Below are 17212 nucleotides of genomic sequence, written 5' to 3' on the forward strand. Positions count from 1 at the left end.
GTGATAGACAGAAGGGCTTGATCTTGTGCTGTACAGTTCTCATAACCCTGTGGTAAACTCTGGCATGGCCTGGTGAGAGCTGGGGGTTAAATCTCCTGGTTTTCTGCTGTAGATTCTCTGAAAAGTGAAGTTTGAAAGGATCCCCAGTGTAAAGGTGCAATACTTAACTCGCCAGCATTTCCAGTGACAGAGGGTCTCAGTGAGGAAAGCAGGTGAAGCACAAATGCCGGGGATGAACAACACAACAGGACGGCACAGGTCAAGTAAGAGAAGACGAGGATAAAAGGCACGCACATCAGCCAGTATATTATATTCCTCTGGAAGGTGACGCTGATGGACGAGTCCTGCATTTCCAGGGACAGACCTGCGCCACGTTCGAAGCTGAGGGCAGCGCTGGATATATTCAGCTCAGTGATCTTCACCCTGTGGGATATCAAAATACAGAGCTCAGTGACCCTGGTCCTCAAGCAAACAGCAGCAAAGAACCGAAGAGACACTCACCCATTAATGGAATACTGGAATGGACCCTGTTTCCCAGACAAATCCGAAATGGTGATATTTTCAATCTCTTCAGCAATAAACTTCAGTCCTTCATACTGAACTATAAAGAACAAAGAATATTCACACTTGGTTTTGTTCAGCCTGGCTCGGTTGTGCACAGAAAACAGAGAAGTGTGATCCAAGAGACTTCGACTATGGAGTGATTGTTGGTGCTAGATGGGGTGGTTTGAGAATCTCAGAAACTACTGATCTCCTGGGATTTTCATGAACAACAGATTCTAGAGTTTATAGAGAATGGTGTGAAAAACAAAAAAACGTCCAGTGAGTGAAAATGCCTTGTTAATGAGAGTGGTCAGAGAAAAATGGCCCAACTGGTTCAAGCTGCCAGGAAGGCGACAGTAACTCAAATAACTATGTATTACAACAGTGATAGCATCTCTGAACACACAACACATTGAACCTTGAAGTAGATGAGCTACAGGAGCAGAAGACCACAACATACACTCAGCGACTACTTTATTAAGTACAGGAGGTACCTCATGAAGTGGCCACTGAGTGTATATTTCTGTGAGTACGTGAGTGTATTCTGGTGTAAATGTGTATGTGAGTGTGATGTGTCAGTGTGCATGTGTATGAGGACATGAGAATGATGTGATAGTATGTGTGACAGGGTTCGTGTGTACACCTATTGTAAACATCTTGCACTTACAAATCTCCTCAAGATACTTCAAAGATTTTGCGAGCAGTAAACTAAGTGATGTGTGCCCACTCCTGTAAAATGGGAAAGAAAATGTGCACACCAAGGGCTTTTTATTGTTACTCTCTCCTGAGATGTGGGTGGGTGTCACTGTCAAATCTCCAGCTGCCCAGGAGACGGTACTGGTGAGGCTCCGGCAAGTACTGCAGTCCTTATGTTAATAATTTACAGTCAGGATGTAGATCTAACAATGATGGACAATTGACAACCTAATTCCATGTTGGTGTGGTGTGTGAGGCTAATGGGGAGCCTGAGGGTTGTGATGCTTCTATCTGCTTGCTGCCCTGACCCTGCCATGTGATTGAGATTAGTGTCAAAGGAGCCTTTTTTAATAACAGCAGGGCACAGTATAGATGCTGCCTACTGAGGTACTGTGCAGTGTAGCTCTTGGAGGTTCATCACCACCTCCACCTCTCACCCCGAGAAACTTCACCAGGGTAATTGTTGAGGAGGAGATTAACTTCCAAGAACGTTATCATCTTGATTTGCTTTTGCTGTGACTTTACGGGGTGGAAACTTCCTTTCTCAATGCTCTTCATCGTTCATGTACTAACAAAACTGTGTACATGTGTGCGTGGAGGTGGATCTGTGTGCACGAGGGGATTATATGCAAGGATGCAGGCTTCATGTTATGCTGTGTCTTTGTGGGTCTGCATGCAAGGATAGTCTGTGTGTTGTATATGGGTTGAGGGGCCCTACATGACGAAGCACATGTGTGATAGAGTAGAGCATTGACTCCGTGAGTGCACAGAGGATCTGTGAATGTTAGAGTATCGGGACGGTATAAATACATTGATAGTGTTGGGCTTGTGTGGACGTGCAGCAATTGGGAATAATCTATGTGTGTGTTCATGAAGTATCCTTATGTTATACAGAGCCTGTATATACCTTCTGCACACCACTGTAGCAATGTGTGGTTATTGGAGTTACTGTCACCTTCCTGTCAGCTTGAACCAGTCTGGCCATCTCCTCTGACCTTTCTCATTAACAAGGTGTTTTCACAAACAGAACTGCTGCTCACTGGAATTTTGTTGTTGTTGTTGTTGTTGTTTGCACCATTCTCTGTAAACTCTGGAGACCATTGTGAGTAAAATTCCCAGGGGATCAGCAGTTTCTGAGATACTCAAACCATCCTGTGTGGCACCAGCAATCATTCCACGGTCACAGATCTTCCCCATTCTGACGTTTGACGTATACAACAGCTAAATCTCTTGACTATGTCTGCATATGCCTTTATGCATGATTGGCTGATTAGTTATTGCATTAATGAGCAGGTGTCCAGGTGTACCTAATGAAGTGTATGTGTACATGGGGCATACCACTATCAAACGACTATGCTTATGTGTGTGTGTACATTTCACAAATGCAGTTACTTCTCACCCTCTGTAACCTGTTCAGTGGAAGAAAGGAGACTGTAGGGTATGTCTTTTGTCCTGGGGAGAGATAGGGGTCGCTCCCTAATGGCAGCCACAGTGACTGGTTTATGACCACTAAGAGGCTGACAGTGAAGTAAATCAGCTCCCAGCCTCCAGACCCTACCAACAGACAGTAATCTTTTATGTCATGCATTTTATTGCTGCTGCAAAGCAATAAATTTCATGACCTATCTCAGCAATAATAAGCCTGTTTCTGATTCGGACATTCATACAGCTTTTCCACTTCCACTGATCACAAAGTAGTCGTGCATTTATTCAGCGAGAAGTCAGCCCCAGAGGGGTGGGGGGTGCAGTGGCGAGCAAAGGCTTTGGGATCTTACTCAGCGTTAGGCCCCGGTTAGTGATGCGGATACGGCAGCCGGGGTTAGAGCTGGTAGCGGCGCCCAGAACCATCAGGAGCAACAGACCAGAGATCCAGAGAGCCATTGTCTTCCGATGAACCTGCAAGGCAAGGAGCAGCAGTCAGTCACAGGCTCCCCACAGAACCATTGCAGAGCCCACGGCCGCAGCCTTGTTGCTGATATCATCTGCACTCAGGGGGCCTCCAGGACCCCGTCCACTGGAGCAAGCCTTTCAGGACGGTAGCATAGAAGCAGCAAAAGGCCATTCAGTTTCTCCAGTCTGTCACACAGGAACAGAAAGACGTTCCTTAGACCCTCAAACCCGTTAGACAAGCCCAGTAGACCTTTCAGCCCCCTTCTTCGTGCCTTCTGTGCAGATGGAAAGGGTCTAGACTTCAAAGGCATGGGTGCAGGCAACAAAACAAATGGATAATTATGGAGCTGTGAGGGTTGGAGGAGCAGACATTTCTCAGAAGGCTGAGAGTCACAGAACATAGAACAGTACAGGCCCTTCAGCTCATAACGTTGTACCAACCTTTTAACCTACTCCACAATAAATCTAACCTTTCTCCCTACACCGTCTGTAACCCTCCAATTTTCTTTTGGCGTGGAATAGAGCATAATAAGGGCTTGGGAGCATTGTAAATGAAGATCAGAACATTAAACCTGAGCTATTGCTTGCCAGCAGCCAAGGCAAGTCAATGGGCTCAGGAATGTCGGGATAACGGGACGTGGTCAGCGAGCACACAGTTTATAGGTGGAGTTTTGTGAGTACGGGGGGTGATGGGTTCCTCCACCACAGGGACGGTTAGCAGAGGGCAATGGGTTAATTGTTAGAGTCAGGAGGTACAGGGTAACTGGTTAATGTTGGAATTAGTGAGTGAAAACCAAAAAAGTGCAAACGGTGAAAATAAAATGCTGGAAGCACCCAGAGGATCAGGCAGCATTTGTGCAAGAGGGATGAGGTAATAAGATCAGTTTTATTCATCACAGGTACATTAAAATATACACTGAGGTGTGATGTTAGCTTCAAATAAAATCAACGAGGCTGTGCTGGGGGCAGCCTGCAAGTGTTGTCCTGCTTCTGGTGCCTCCATAGAATTCCCATACGTCTCATACCAACCCTCACCCTACGTCTTTGGGATGTGGGAGGAAGCCACACAGAGGATGGACAAACTCCTTACCGACAGTGACGGGAATCGGACCCAATCGCTGTGCAATTGCACAAACCACTATGCCACTCTGCCGCCCGGAACAATGAATGTCTTGGAGATACTGCGTCAGAACCAGGAAGAAGAAAGGCAAGTATGTTTTAGGCAGCAAAGAGTGTGGGGTTGGGGTATGAAAAGGTGAGAGCAGGTGACCCAGTGTGAGAGTTAGGGGTGTGTTAAAGTCAGTTTAAACTGTCTTGTGTCAGGCACTGATGGTGGCAAAGGTGCAGGACATGCCTTTCAGACAGTGAGCTCCAAAAATCCACCACAACTCTCCAGGCAGAATCATTTTTAACTCACTTCCTCCCTCATTCTTCCACCAATTACTTTCCATTTACTCCTGGAGTCTGACCCTTCTGCTGAGGGAAGTGAATGCTTTTTATTTACTTTAACAGACTCCTCCTCATCTTCTTTTGCAATTCCAGATTTATCCAATCTTTACTCACAGCTTCAATTTTCCATTCCTGGTGAAATCGGTTTAAATCCTTTTGTCGACTTCAGTGCAATCACACCTTTCTTGTATCGTGGTGACCTGAGTTTCACCTGGTTCTTAGCTGTGGTCTAACTAGACATGTATACAGTACGACTGTAACCAACCCCTCTACTTTTATACTCGGTACCTCATTAATAGAGGTTATTCCCATATGACTATTTAATCAGCTGTCTTGTGATCATTGTAGATGTGTACTGCAAGGTCTATCTGTTCCTCCAGACCACATTACCACCCCCATATATCTTCCCTTGCCAAATGACACCCCCCACCACCACTTTGCCATTTCCCCACCCAACAAAGTGTTGCAGTGCAGAGAGATCTGACAGTTCTTGTTCATGGAAGTCCAGTGGAGAACTGTCTTATATTGCAAGGTGTATGGACGTAAACATAAGAGAAGAGCTGGTGCAGGATTACAGGCTGTTAGCAATGCCTCACCTGGAGTAGCTCTGCCTGCATTGTCCCCCCTATTTAAGGGAGGAAGTAATCTCAAGGGAAGAGCCTGTCCGAGGGTTGAAGGACTCTGTGTGTTCATCGGGAGGAATGTGGCTTGTTTTAATGCTTGTTAAGCTCTGTGTTGTTCTGCCGAGCGTCGTGGGCATCCTACGCTGTACACCACACATGAGCCTGTCCTCATCCCATCCCTGGGGGTGTTCAATGTTAAAGCAAATGACGCAGTTCACTGTATGTTTCGATGTTCATACATGTAAAGTAAATTTAATTCTGATCACTAAAGGCAGTATGGAGGCATCACATGGTGATTCTTGGAATGCAAGGTTTAACTGCAAAGAGAGGTTGGGCAGTTGGACCCCGTTAGAGCTGAGCAGAATGTGGGCGGTTGATCCTACTGAAACAGGGTCGGGGAGAATTGACAGAGTGGATGCTGAGAGGATCTTTCCTCTTGCAGGTATTTACAACGAAGGGATATGGTTTCATAATGAAAGGCTGCCCATGTAGGGTGAAGTTGAAGAGGAAATACTCCTCCTGGAGGATCAGCAATTTCTGCAGCTCCCTACCACGAAGATCTGTACAGGTGGAGTCATGGGGTGAACACGAGGCAGAGACTGGCAGATATTGAACCAAAGGCGAGTAAACCGAAAAGAGAGTCAGTATAAACCGGGTACCCCCTGCACCAGATCAGTGTAAACCGGGTACTCCTTATACCATGTAAATGTCAACCGGGCACTCCCTGTCCCGGGTCAGTGTAAACCGGGTACTCCCTGTCCCGGGTCAGTGTAAACCGGGTACTCCCTGTCCCGGGTCAGTGTAAACCAGGTACTCCCTGTCCCGGGTCAGTGTAAACCGGGTACTCCCTGTCCCGGGTCAGTGTAAACCAGGTACTCCCTGTCCCGGGTCAGTGTAAACCGGGTACTCCCGGTAACAGATCAGTGTAAACCAGGTACCCCCTGTACCAGATCAGTGTAAACAGGGTACTCCTTATACCATGTAAATGTCAAGCGGGTAACCCTGTCCCGGGTCAGTGTAAACCAGGTACCCCCTGTACCAGATCAGTGTAAACAGGGTACTCCTTATACCATGTAAATGTCAAGCGGGTAACCCTGTCCCGGGTCAGTGTAAACCAGGTACCCCCTGTCCTGGGTCAGTGTAAACCAGGTACCCCCTGTCCCGGGTCAGTGTAAACCAGGTACCCCCTGTCCCGGGTCAGAGTAAACCGGGTACTCCCAGTCCCGGGTCAGTGTAAACCAGGGTACTCCCTGTACAAGATCAGTGTAAACCGGGTACTCCTTATACCATGTAAATGTCAAGCGGGTAACCCCATCCCAGGTCAGTGTAAACAGGGTACTACCCATCCTGGGTCTGTGTAAACTGGGCACTCTCTATCCCGTATCAGTGTAAAGCCGGTACTCCCTGTCCCAGGTCAGTGTAAACCGGGTACTCTCTGTCCCGGGTCAGCGTAAAGCGGGTACTCCCCGTCCCGGGTCAGTGTAAAGCGGGTATTCTCTGTCCCAAGTCAGTGTAAACCAGGTATTCCCTGTCCCGGATCGGTGTAAACCGGGTACTCCCTGTCCTAGGTCAGTGTAAACCGGGTATTCCCTGTCCCGGATCAGTGTAAACCGGGTACTCTCTGTCCCGGGTCAGTGTAAACCGGGTACTCCCTGTCCCGGATCGGTGTAAACCGGGTACTCCCAGTCCCGGATCGGTGTAAACCGGGTACTCCCTGTCCCGGGTCAGTGTAAACCGGGTATTCCCTGTCCCGGGTCAGTGTAAACTGGGTACTCCCCGTCCCGGGTCAGTGTAAAGCGGGTACTCTCTGTCCCAAGTCAGTGTAAACCAGGTATTCCCTGTCCCGGGTCAGTGTAAACCGGGTACTCCCTGTCCCAGGTCAGTGTAAACCGGGTACTCCCTGTCCCGGGTCAGTGTAAACCGGGTACTCCCAGTCCCGGGTCAGTGTAAACCAGGTACCCCTGTCCCGGGTCAGTGTAAACCAGGTATCCCCTGTCCTGGGTCAGTGTAAACCAGGTACTCCCTGTCCTGGGTCAGTGTAAACCGGGTACCCCCTGTCCCGGGTCAGTGTAAACCAGGTACCCCCTGTCCCGGGTCAGTGTAAACCAGGTACCCCAGTCCCGGGTCAGTGTAAACCGGGTACTCCCTGTCCCGGGTCAGTGTAAAGCGGGTATTCCCTGTCCCAAGTCAGTGTAAACCGGGTATTCCCTGTCCCGGGTCAGTGTAAACCGGGTATTCCCTGTCCCGGGTCAGTGTAAACCGGGTACTCCCTGTCCCGGGTCAGTGTAAACCGGGTACTCTCTGTCCCGGGTCAGTGTAAACCGGGTACTCCCAGTCCCGGGTCAGTGTAAACCGGGTACTCTCTGTCCCGGGTCACTGTAAACCAGGGTACTCCCAGTCCCGGGTCGGTGTAAACCGGGTACTTCCTGTCCCGGGTCAGTGTAAACTGGGCACTCTCTCTCCCGGGTCAGTGTAAACCAGGTACTCTCTGTCCCGGGTCAGTGTAAACTGGGCACTCTCTCTCCCGGGTCATTGTAAACTGGCCACTCTCTCTCCCGGGTCAGTGTAAACCAGGTACTTCCTGTCCCAGGTCGGTGTAAACCGGGCACTCTCTGTCCCGGGTAAGTGTAAACCGGGTACTCTCTGTCCCGGGTCAGTGTAAACCGGGTACACTCTCTCCCGGGTCAGTGTAAACAGGGTAATCCCTGTCCCGGGTCAGTGTAAGCCGGGTACTCCCAGTCCTGGGTCAGTGTAAACCGGGTACACTCTCTCCCGGGTCAGTGTAAACCAGGTACTCCCTGTCCCGGGTCAGTGTAAACCGGGCACTCTCTGTCCTGGGTCAGTGTAAACCAGGTACTCCCTGTCCCGGGTCAGTGTAAACCGGGTACCCCCTGTCCCGGGTCAGTATAAACCAGGTACTCCCTGTCCCGGGTCAGTGTAAACCGGGTACACTCTCTCCCGGGTCAGTGTAAACCAGGTACTCCCTGTCCCGGGTCAGTGTAAACCGGGCACTCTCTGTCCCGGGTCAGTGTAAACCAGGTACTCCCTGTCCCGGGTCGTTGTAAACCGGGTACACTCTCTCCTGGGTCAGTGTAAACCAGGTATTTCCAGTCCCGGGTCAGTGTAAACCGGGTACTCCCAGTCCCGGGTCAGTGTAAACCAGGTACCCCCTGTCCCGGGTCAGTGTAAACCAGGTACCCCCTGTCCTGGGTCAGTGTAAACCAGGTACTCCCTGTCCTGGGTCAGTGTAAACCAGGTACTCCCAGTCCCGGGTGAGTGTAAACCAGGTACCCCCTGTCCTGGGTCAGTGTAAACCGGGTACTCCCAGTCCCGGGTCAGTGTAAACCGGGTACCCCCTGTCCCGGGTCAGTGTAAACCAGGTACCCCCTGTCCCGGGTCAGTGTAAACCAGGTACCCCCTGTCCCGGGTCAGTGTAAACCGGGTACTCTCTGTCCCGGGTCAGTGTAAACCAGGGTACTCCCAGTCCCGGGTCGGTGTAAACCGGGTACTCCCTGTCCCGGGTCAGTGTAAACTGGGCACTCTCTCTCCCGGGTCAGTGTAAACCAGGTACTCTCTGTCCCGGGTCAGTGTAAACTGGGCACTCTCTCTCCCGGGTCATTGTAAACTGGCCACTCTCTCTCCCGGGTCAGTGTAAACCAGGTACTTCCTGTCCCAGGTCGGTGTAAACCGGGCACTCTCTGTCCCGGGTCAGTGTAAACCAGGTACTCCCTGTCCCGGGTCAGTGTAAGCCGGGTACCCCCTGTCCCGGGTCAGTGTAAACCAGGTACTCCCTGTCCCGGGTCAGTGTAAGCCGGGTACTTCCAGTCCTGGGTCAGTGTAAACCGGGTACCCCCTGTCCCGGGTCAGTGTAAACCAGGTACCCCCTGTCCCGGGTCAGTGTAAACCAGGTACCCCAGTCCCGGGTCAGTGTAAACCGGGTACTCCCTGTCCCGGGTCAGTGTAAAGCGGGTATTCCCTGTCCCAAGTCAGTGTAAACCGGGTATTCCCTGTCCCGGGTCAGTGTAAACCGGGTATTCCCTGTCCCGGGTCAGTGTAAACCGGGTACTCCCTGTCCCGGGTCAGTGTAAACCGGGTACTCTCTGTCCCAGGTCAGTGTAAACCGGGTACTCCCAGTCCCGGGTCAGTGTAAACCGGGTACTCTCTGTCCCGGGTCACTGTAAACCAGGGTACTCCCAGTCCCGGGTCGGTGTAAACCGGGTACTCCCTGTCCCGGGTCAGTGTAAACTGGGCACTCTCTCTCCCGGGTCAGTGTAAACCAGGTACTCTCTGTCCCGGGTCAGTGTAAACTGGGCACTCTCTCTCCCGGGTCATTGTAAACTGGCCACTCTCTCTCCCGGGTCAGTGTAAACCAGGTACTTCCTGTCCCAGGTCGGTGTAAACCGGGCACTCTCTGTCCCGGGTAAGTGTAAACCGGGTACTCTCTGTCCCGGGTCAGTGTAAACCGGGTACACTCTCTCCCGGGTCAGTGTAAACAGGGTAATCCCTGTCCCGGGTCAGTGTAAGCCGGGTACTCCCAGTCCTGGGTCAGTGTAAACCGGGTACACTCTCTCCCGGGTCAGTGTAAACCAGGGACTCCCTGTCCCGGGTCAGTGTAAACCGGGCACTCTCTGTCCCGGGTCAGTGTAAACCAGGTACTCCCTGTCCCGGGTCAGTGTAAACCGGGTACCCCCTGTCCCGGGTCAGTATAAACCAGGTACTCCCTGTCCCGGGTCAGTGTAAACCGGGTACACTCTCTCCCGGGTCAGTGTAAACCAGGTACTCCCTGTCCCGGGTCAGTGTAAACCGGGCACTCTCTGTCCCGGGTCAGTGTAAACCAGGTACTCCCTGTCCCGGGTCGTTGTAAACCGGGTACACTCTCTCCTGGGTCAGTGTAAACCAGGTATTTCCAGTCCCGGGTCAGTGTAAACCGGGTACTCCCAGTCCCGGGTCAGTGTAAACCAGGTACCCCCTGTCCCGGGTCAGTGTAAACCAGGTACCCCCTGTCCTGGGTCAGTGTAAACCAGGTACTCCCTGTCCTGGGTCAGTGTAAACCAGGTACTCCCGGTCCCGGGTGAGTGTAAACCAGGTACCCCCTGTCCCGGGTCAGTGTAAACCGGGTACTCCCAGTCCCGGGTCAGTGTAAACCGGGTACCCCCTGTCCCGGGTCAGTGTAAACCAGGTACCCCCTGTCCCGGGTCAGTGTAAACCAGGTACCCCCTGTCCCGGGTCAGTGTAAACCGGGTACTCTCTGTCCCGGGTCAGTGTAAACCAGGGTACTCCCAGTCCCGGGTCGGTGTAAACCGGGTACTCCCTGTCCCGGGTCAGTGTAAACTGGGCACTCTCTCTCCCGGGTCAGTGTAAACCAGGTACTCTCTGTCCCGGGTCAGTGTAAACTGGGCACTCTCTCTCCCGGGTCATTGTAAACTGGCCACTCTCTCTCCCGGGTCAGTGTAAACCAGGTACTTCCTGTCCCAGGTCGGTGTAAACCGGGCACTCTCTGTCCCGGGTAAGTGTAAACCGGGTACTCTCTGTCCCGGGTCAGTGTAAACCGGGTACACTCTCTCCCGGGTCAGTGTAAACAGGGTAATCCCTGTCCCGGGTCAGTGTAAGCCGGGTACTTCCAGTCCTGGGTCAGTGTAAACCGGGTACCCCCTGTCCCGGGTCAGTGTAAACCAGGTACTCCCTGTCCCGGGTCAGTGTAAACCGGGCACTCTCTGTCCCGGGTCAGTGTAAACCAGGTACTCCCTGTCCCGGGTCAGTGTAAGCCGGGTACCCCCTGTCCCGGGTCAGTGTAAACCAGGTACTCCCTGTCCCGGGTCAGTGTAAACCGGGTACACTCTCTCCCGGGTCAGTGTAAACCAGGTACTCCCTGTCCCGGGTCAGTGTAAACCGGGTACTCCCAGTCCCGGGTCAGTGTAAACCAGGTACCCCCTGTCCCGGGTCAGTGTAAACCAGGTACTCCCTGTCCTGGGTCAGTGTAAACCAGGTACTCCCAGTCCCGGGTCAGTGTAAACCAGGTACCCCCTGTCCTGGGTCAGTGTAAACCAGGTACTCCCTGTCCTGGGTCAGTGTATACCAGGTACTCCCGGTCCCGGGTCAGTGTAAACCAGGTACCCCCTGTCCTGGGTCAGTGTAAACCGGGTACTCCCAGTCCCGGGTCAGTGTAAACCGGGTACCCCCTGTCCCGGGTCAGTGTAAACCAGGTACCCCCTGTCCCGGGTCAGTGTAAACCGGGTACTCCCAGTCCCGGGTCAGTGTAAACCGGGTACCCCCTGTCCCGGGTCAGTGTAAACCGGGTATTCCCTGTCCCGGGTCAGTGTAAACCAGGTACCCCCTGTCCCGGGTCAGTGTAAACCAGGTACTCCCTGTCCTGGGTCAGTGTAAACCGTGTATTTCCAGTCCCGGGTCAGTGTAAACCAGGGTACTCCCTGTACAAGATCAGTGTAAACCGGGGTACTCCTTATACCATGTAAATGTCAAGCGGGTATCCCCATCCCAGGTCAGTGTAAACAGGGTACTACCCATCCTAGGTCAGTGTAAACTGGGTACTACCCATCCTAGGTCAGTGTAAACTGGGCACTCTCTATCCCGTGTCAGTGTAAAGCCGGTACTCCCTGTCCCAGGTCAGTGTAAACCGGGTACTCTCTGTCCCGGGTCAGCGTAAAGCGGGTACTCCCCGTCCCGGGTCAGTGTAAAGCGGGTATTCTCTGTCCCAAGTCAGTGTAAACCAGGTATTCCCTGTCCCGGATCGGTGTAAACCGGGTACTCCCTGTCCTGGGTCAGTGTAAACCGGGTATTCCCTGTCCCGGGTCAGTGTAAACCGGGTACTCTCTGTCCCGGGTCAGTGTAAACCGGGTACTCCCTGTCCCGGATCGGTTTAAACCGGGTACTCCCAGTCCCGGATCGGTGTAAACCGGGTACTCCCAGTCCCGGGTCAGTGTAAACCGGGTATTCCCTGTCCCGGGTCAGTGTAAACCGGGTACTCCCTGTCCCGGGTCAGTGTAAACCGGGTACTCTCTGTCCCGGGTCAGTGTAAACCGGGTACTCCCAGTCCCGGGTCAGTGTAAACCGGGTACTCTCTGTCCCGGGTCAGTGTAAACCAGGGTACTCCCAGTCCCGGGTCGGTGTAAACCGGGTACTCCCTGTCCCGGGTCAGTGTAAACTGGGCACTCTCTCTCCCGGGTCAGTGTAAACCAGGTACTCTCTGTCCCGGGTCAGTGTAAACTGGGCAATCTCTCTCCCGGGTCATTGTAAACTGGCCACTCTCTCTCCCGGGTCAGTGTAAACCAGGTACTTCCTGTCCCAGGTCGGTGTAAACCGGGCACTCTCTGTCCCGGGTAAGTGTAAACCGGGTACTCTCTGTCCCGGGTCAGTGTAAACCGGGTACACTCTCTCCCGGGTCAGTGTAAACAGGGTAATCCCTGTCCCGGGTCAGTGTAAGCCGGGTACTTCCAGTCCTGGGTCAGTGTAAACCGGGTACCCCCTGTCCCGGGTCAGTGTAAACCAGGTACTCCCTGTCCCGGGTCAGTGTAAACCGGGCACTCTCTGTCCCGGGTCAGTGTAAACCAGGTACTCCCTGTCCCGGGTCAGTGTAAGCCGGGTACCCCCTGTCCCGGGTCAGTGTAAACCAGGTACTCCCTGTCCCGGGTCAGTGTAAACCGGGTACACTCTCTCCCGGGTCAGTGTAAACCAGGTACTCCCTGTCCCGGGTCAGTGTAAACCGGGTACTCCCAGTCCCGGGTCAGTGTAAACCAGGTACCCCCTGTCCCGGGTCAGTGTAAACCAGGTACCCCCTGTCCTGGGTCAGTGTAAACCAGGTACTCCCTGTCCTGGGTCAGTGTAAACCAGGTACTCCTGGTCCCGGGTCAGTGTAAACCAGGTACCCCCTGTCCTGGGTCAGTGTAAACCGGGTACTCCCAGTCCCGGGTCAGTGTAAACCGGGTACCCCCTGTCCCGGGTCAGTGTAAACCAGGTACCCCCTGTCCCGGGTCAGTGTAAACCGGGTACTCCCAGTCCCGGGTCAGTGTAAACCGGGTACCCCCTGTCCCGGGTCAGTGTAAACCGGGTATTCCCTGTCCCGGGTCAGTGTAAACCAGGTACCCCCTGTCCCGGGTCAGTGTAAACCAGGTACTCCCTGTCCTGGGTCAGTGTAAACCGTGTATTTCCAGTCCCGGGTCAGTGTAAACCGGGTACCCCCTGTCCCGGGTCAGTGTAAACCAGGTACTCCCTGTCCCGGGTCAGTGTAAACCAGGGTACTCCCTGTACAAGATCAGTGTAAACCGGGTACTCCTTATACCATGTAAATGTCAAGCGGGTATCCCCATCCCAGGTCAGTGTAAACAGGGTACTACCCATCCTAGGTCAGTGTAAACTAGGCACTCTCTAGACCGTGTCAGTGTAAAGCCGGTACTCCCTGTCCCAGGTCAGTGTAAACCGGGTACTCTCTGTCCCGGGTCAGCTTAAAGCGGGTACTCCCCGTCCCGGGTCAGTGTAAAGCGGGTATTCTCTGTCCCAAGTCAGTGTAAACCAGGTATTCCCTGTCCCGGATCGGTGTAAACCGGGTACTCCCTGTCCTGGGTCAGTGTAAACTGGGCACTCTCTATCCCGTGTCAGTGTAAAGCCGGTACTCCCTGTCCCAGGTCAGTGTAAACCGGGTACTCTCTGTCCCGGGTCAGCGTAAAGCGGGTACTCCCCGTCCCGGGTCAGTGTAAAGCGGGTATTCTCTGTCCCAAGTCAGTGTAAACCAGGTATTCCCTGTCCCGGATCCGTGTAAACCGGGTACTCCCTGTCCTGGGTCAGTGTAAACCGGGTATTCCCTGTCCCGGGTCAGTGTAAACCGGGTACTCTCTGTCCCGGGTCAGTGTAAACCGGGTACTCCCTGTCCCGGATCGGTGTAAACCGGGTACTCCCAGTCCCGGATCGGTGTAAACCGGGTACTCCCTGTCCCGGGTCAGTGTAAACCGGGTATTCCCTGTCCCGGGTCAGTGTAAACCGGGTACTCCCCGTCCTGGGTCAGTGTAAAGCGGGTACTCTCTGTCCCAAGTCAGTGTAAACCAGGTATTCCCTGTCCCGGGTCAGTGTAAACCGGGTACTCCCTGTCCCGGGTCAGTGTAAACCGGGTACTCCCTGTCCCGGGTCAGTGTAAACCGGATACTCCCAGTCCCGGGTCAGTGTAAACCAGGTACCCCCTGTCCCGGTTCAGTGTAAACCAGGTACCCCCTGTCCTGGGTCAGTGTAAACCAGGTACTCCCTGTCCTGGGTCAGTGTAAACCGGGTACCCCCTGTCCCGGGTCAGTGTAAACCAGGTACCCCCTGTCCCGGGACAGTGTAAACCAGGTACCCCCTGTCCCAAGTCAGTGTAAACCGGGTATTTCCTGTCCCGGATCGGTGTAAACCGGGTACTCCCTGTCCCGGATCGGTGTAAACCGGGTATTCCCTGTCCCGGGTCAGTGTAAACCGGGTACTCCCTGTCCCGGGTCAGTGTAAACCGGGTACTCCCAGTCCCGGGTCAGTGTAAACCGGGTACTCTCTGTCCCGGGTCATTGTAAACCAGGGTACTCCCAGTCCCGGGTCGGTGTAAACCGGGTACTCCCTGTCCCGGGTCAGTGTAAACTGGGCACTCTCTCTCCCGGGTCAGTGTAAACCAGGTACTCTCTGTCCCGGGTCAGTGTAAACTGGGCACTCTCTCTCCCGGGTCAGTGTAAACTGGGCACTCTCTCTCCCGGGTCAGTGTAAAGCAGGTACTTCCTGTCCCAGGTCGGTGTAAACCGGGCACTCTCTGTCCCGGGTAAGTGTAAACCGGGTACTCTCTGTCCCGGGTCAGTGTAAACTGGGTACACTCTCTCCCGGGTCAGTGTAAACAGGGTAATCCCTGTCCCGGGTCAGTGTAAGCCTGGTACTCCCAGTCCTGGGTCAGTGTAAACCGGGTATCCCCTGTCCCGGGTCAGTGTAAACCGGGTACTCCCTGTCCCGGATCGGTGTAAACCGGGTACTCCCAGTCCCGGATCGGTGTAAACCGGGTACTCCCTGTCCCGGGTCAGTGTAAACCGGGTATTCCCTGTCCCGGGTCAGTGTAAACCGGGTACTCCCCGTCCCGGGTCAGTGTAAAGCGGGTACTCCCTGTCCCAGGTCAGTGTAAACCGGGTACTCCCTGTCCCGGGTCAGTGTAAACCGGGTACTCCCAGTCCCGGGTCAGTGTAAACCAGGTACCCCTGTCCCGGGTCAGTGTAAACCAGGTATCCCCTGTCCTGGGTCAGTGTAAACCAGGTACTCCCTGTCCTGGGTCAGTGTAAACCGGGTACCCCCTGTCCCGGGTCAGTGTAAACCAGGTACCCCCTGTCCCGGGTCAGTGTAAACCAGGTACCCCTGTCCCGGGTCAGTGTAAACCGGGTACTCCCTGTCCCGGGTCAGTGTAAAGCGGGTATTCCCTGTCCCAAGTCAGTGTAAACCGGGTATTCCCTGTCCCGGATCGGTGTAAACCAGGTACTCCCTGTCCCGGATCGGTGTAAACCGGGTATTCCCTGTCCCGGGTCAGTGTAAAACGGGTACTCCCTGTCCCGGGTCAGTGTAAACCGGGTACTCTCTGTCCCGGGTCAGTGTAAACCGGGTACTCCCAGTCCCGGGTCAGTGTAAACCGGGTATTCCCTGTCCCGGGTCAGTGTAAACCGGGTACTCCCTGTCCCGGGTCAGTGTAAACCGGGTACTCTCTGTCCCGGGTCAGTGTAAACCGGGTACTCCCAGTCCCGGGTCAGTGTAAACCGGGTACTCCCCGTCCTGGGTCAGTGTAAAGCGGGTACTCTCTGTCCCAAGTCAGTGTAAACCAGGTATTCCCTGTCCCGGGTCAGTGTAAACCGGGTACTCCCTGTCCCAGGTCAGTGTAAACCGGGTACTCCCTGTCCCGGGTCAGTGTAAACCAGGGTACTCCCTGTACAAGATCAGTGTAAACCGGGTACTCCTTATACCATGTAAATGTCAAGCGGGTAACCCCATCCCAGGTCAGTGTAAACAGGGTACTACCCATCCTGGGTCAGTGTAAACAGGGTACTACCCGTCCTAGGTCAGTGTAAACTGGGCACTCTCTATCCCGTGTCAGTGTAAAGCCGGTACTCCCTGTCCCAGGTCAGCGTAAACCGGGTACTCTCTGTCCCGGGTCAGCGTAAAGCGGGTACTCCCCGTCCCGGGTCAGTGTAAAGCAGGTATTCTCTGTCCCAAGTCAGTGTAAACCAGGTATTCCCTGTCCCGGATCGGTGTAAACCGGGTATTCCCTGTCCTGGGTCAGTGTAAACCGGGTATTCCCTGTCCCGGGTCAGTGTAAACCGGGTACTCCCAGTCCCGGGTCAGTGTAAACCGGGTACTCCCTGTCCTGGGTCAGTGTAAACCGGGTACTCCCAGTCCCGGGTCAGTGTAAACCGGGTACTCCCAGTCCCGGATCGGTGTAAACCGGGTACTCCCTGTCCCGGGTCAGTGTAAACTGGGTACCCCCTGTCCTGGGTCAGTGTAAACCGGGTACACTCTCTCCTGGGTCAGTGTAAACCGGGTACTCCCTGTCCCGGGTCAGTGTAAACCGGGTACTCCCAGTCCCGGATCGGTGTAAACCGGGTACTCCCAGTCCCGGGTCAGTGTAAACCAGGTACCCCCTGTCCTGGGTCAGTGTAAACCGGGTACACTCTCTCCTGGGTCAGTGTAAACCAGGTACTCCCTGTCCCGGGTCAGTGTAAACCAGGTACCCCCTGTCCTGGGTCAGTGTAAACTGGGTACACTCTCTCCTGGGTCAGTGTAAACCGGGTACACTCTCTCCTGGGTCAGTGTAAACCAGGTACTCCCTGTCCCGGGTCAGTGTAAACCAGGTACCCCCTGTCCTGGGTCAGTGTAAACTGGGTATTCCCGGTCCCGGGTCAGTGTAAACCGAGTATTCCCGGTCCCGGGTCAGTGTAAACTGGGTATCCCCTGTCCCGGGTCAGTGTAAACCGAGTATTCCCGGTCCCGGGTCAATGTAAACTGGGTACTCTCTG

General features: G+C 53.9%; 1 protein-coding gene across 5 annotated transcripts in view; it reads right to left on the bottom strand.

Annotated features, from left to right (window-relative positions):
- pltp (phospholipid transfer protein) overlaps positions 1-17212 on the bottom strand; it is a 91099-nt gene that overhangs the window by 49556 nt on the left and 24331 nt on the right. For all 5 annotated transcript variants that reach the window (XM_073061567.1, XM_073061568.1, XM_073061565.1 and 2 more), the window contains 3 exons: positions 3015-3135; positions 502-601; positions 295-423 (listed from right to left, as the gene is read on the bottom strand). In XM_073061567.1, the coding sequence (XP_072917668.1) occupies positions 295-423; positions 502-601; positions 3015-3120 (335 nt within the window). In that variant the 5' untranslated portion in view covers positions 3121-3135. The remainder of the gene's footprint in view (positions 1-294; positions 424-501; positions 602-3014; positions 3136-17212) is intronic.

This window comes from Hemitrygon akajei, chromosome 11 (genome assembly GCF_048418815.1).
Source record: "Hemitrygon akajei chromosome 11, sHemAka1.3, whole genome shotgun sequence".
NCBI classification, from domain to species: Eukaryota; Metazoa; Chordata; class Chondrichthyes; order Myliobatiformes; family Dasyatidae; genus Hemitrygon; species Hemitrygon akajei.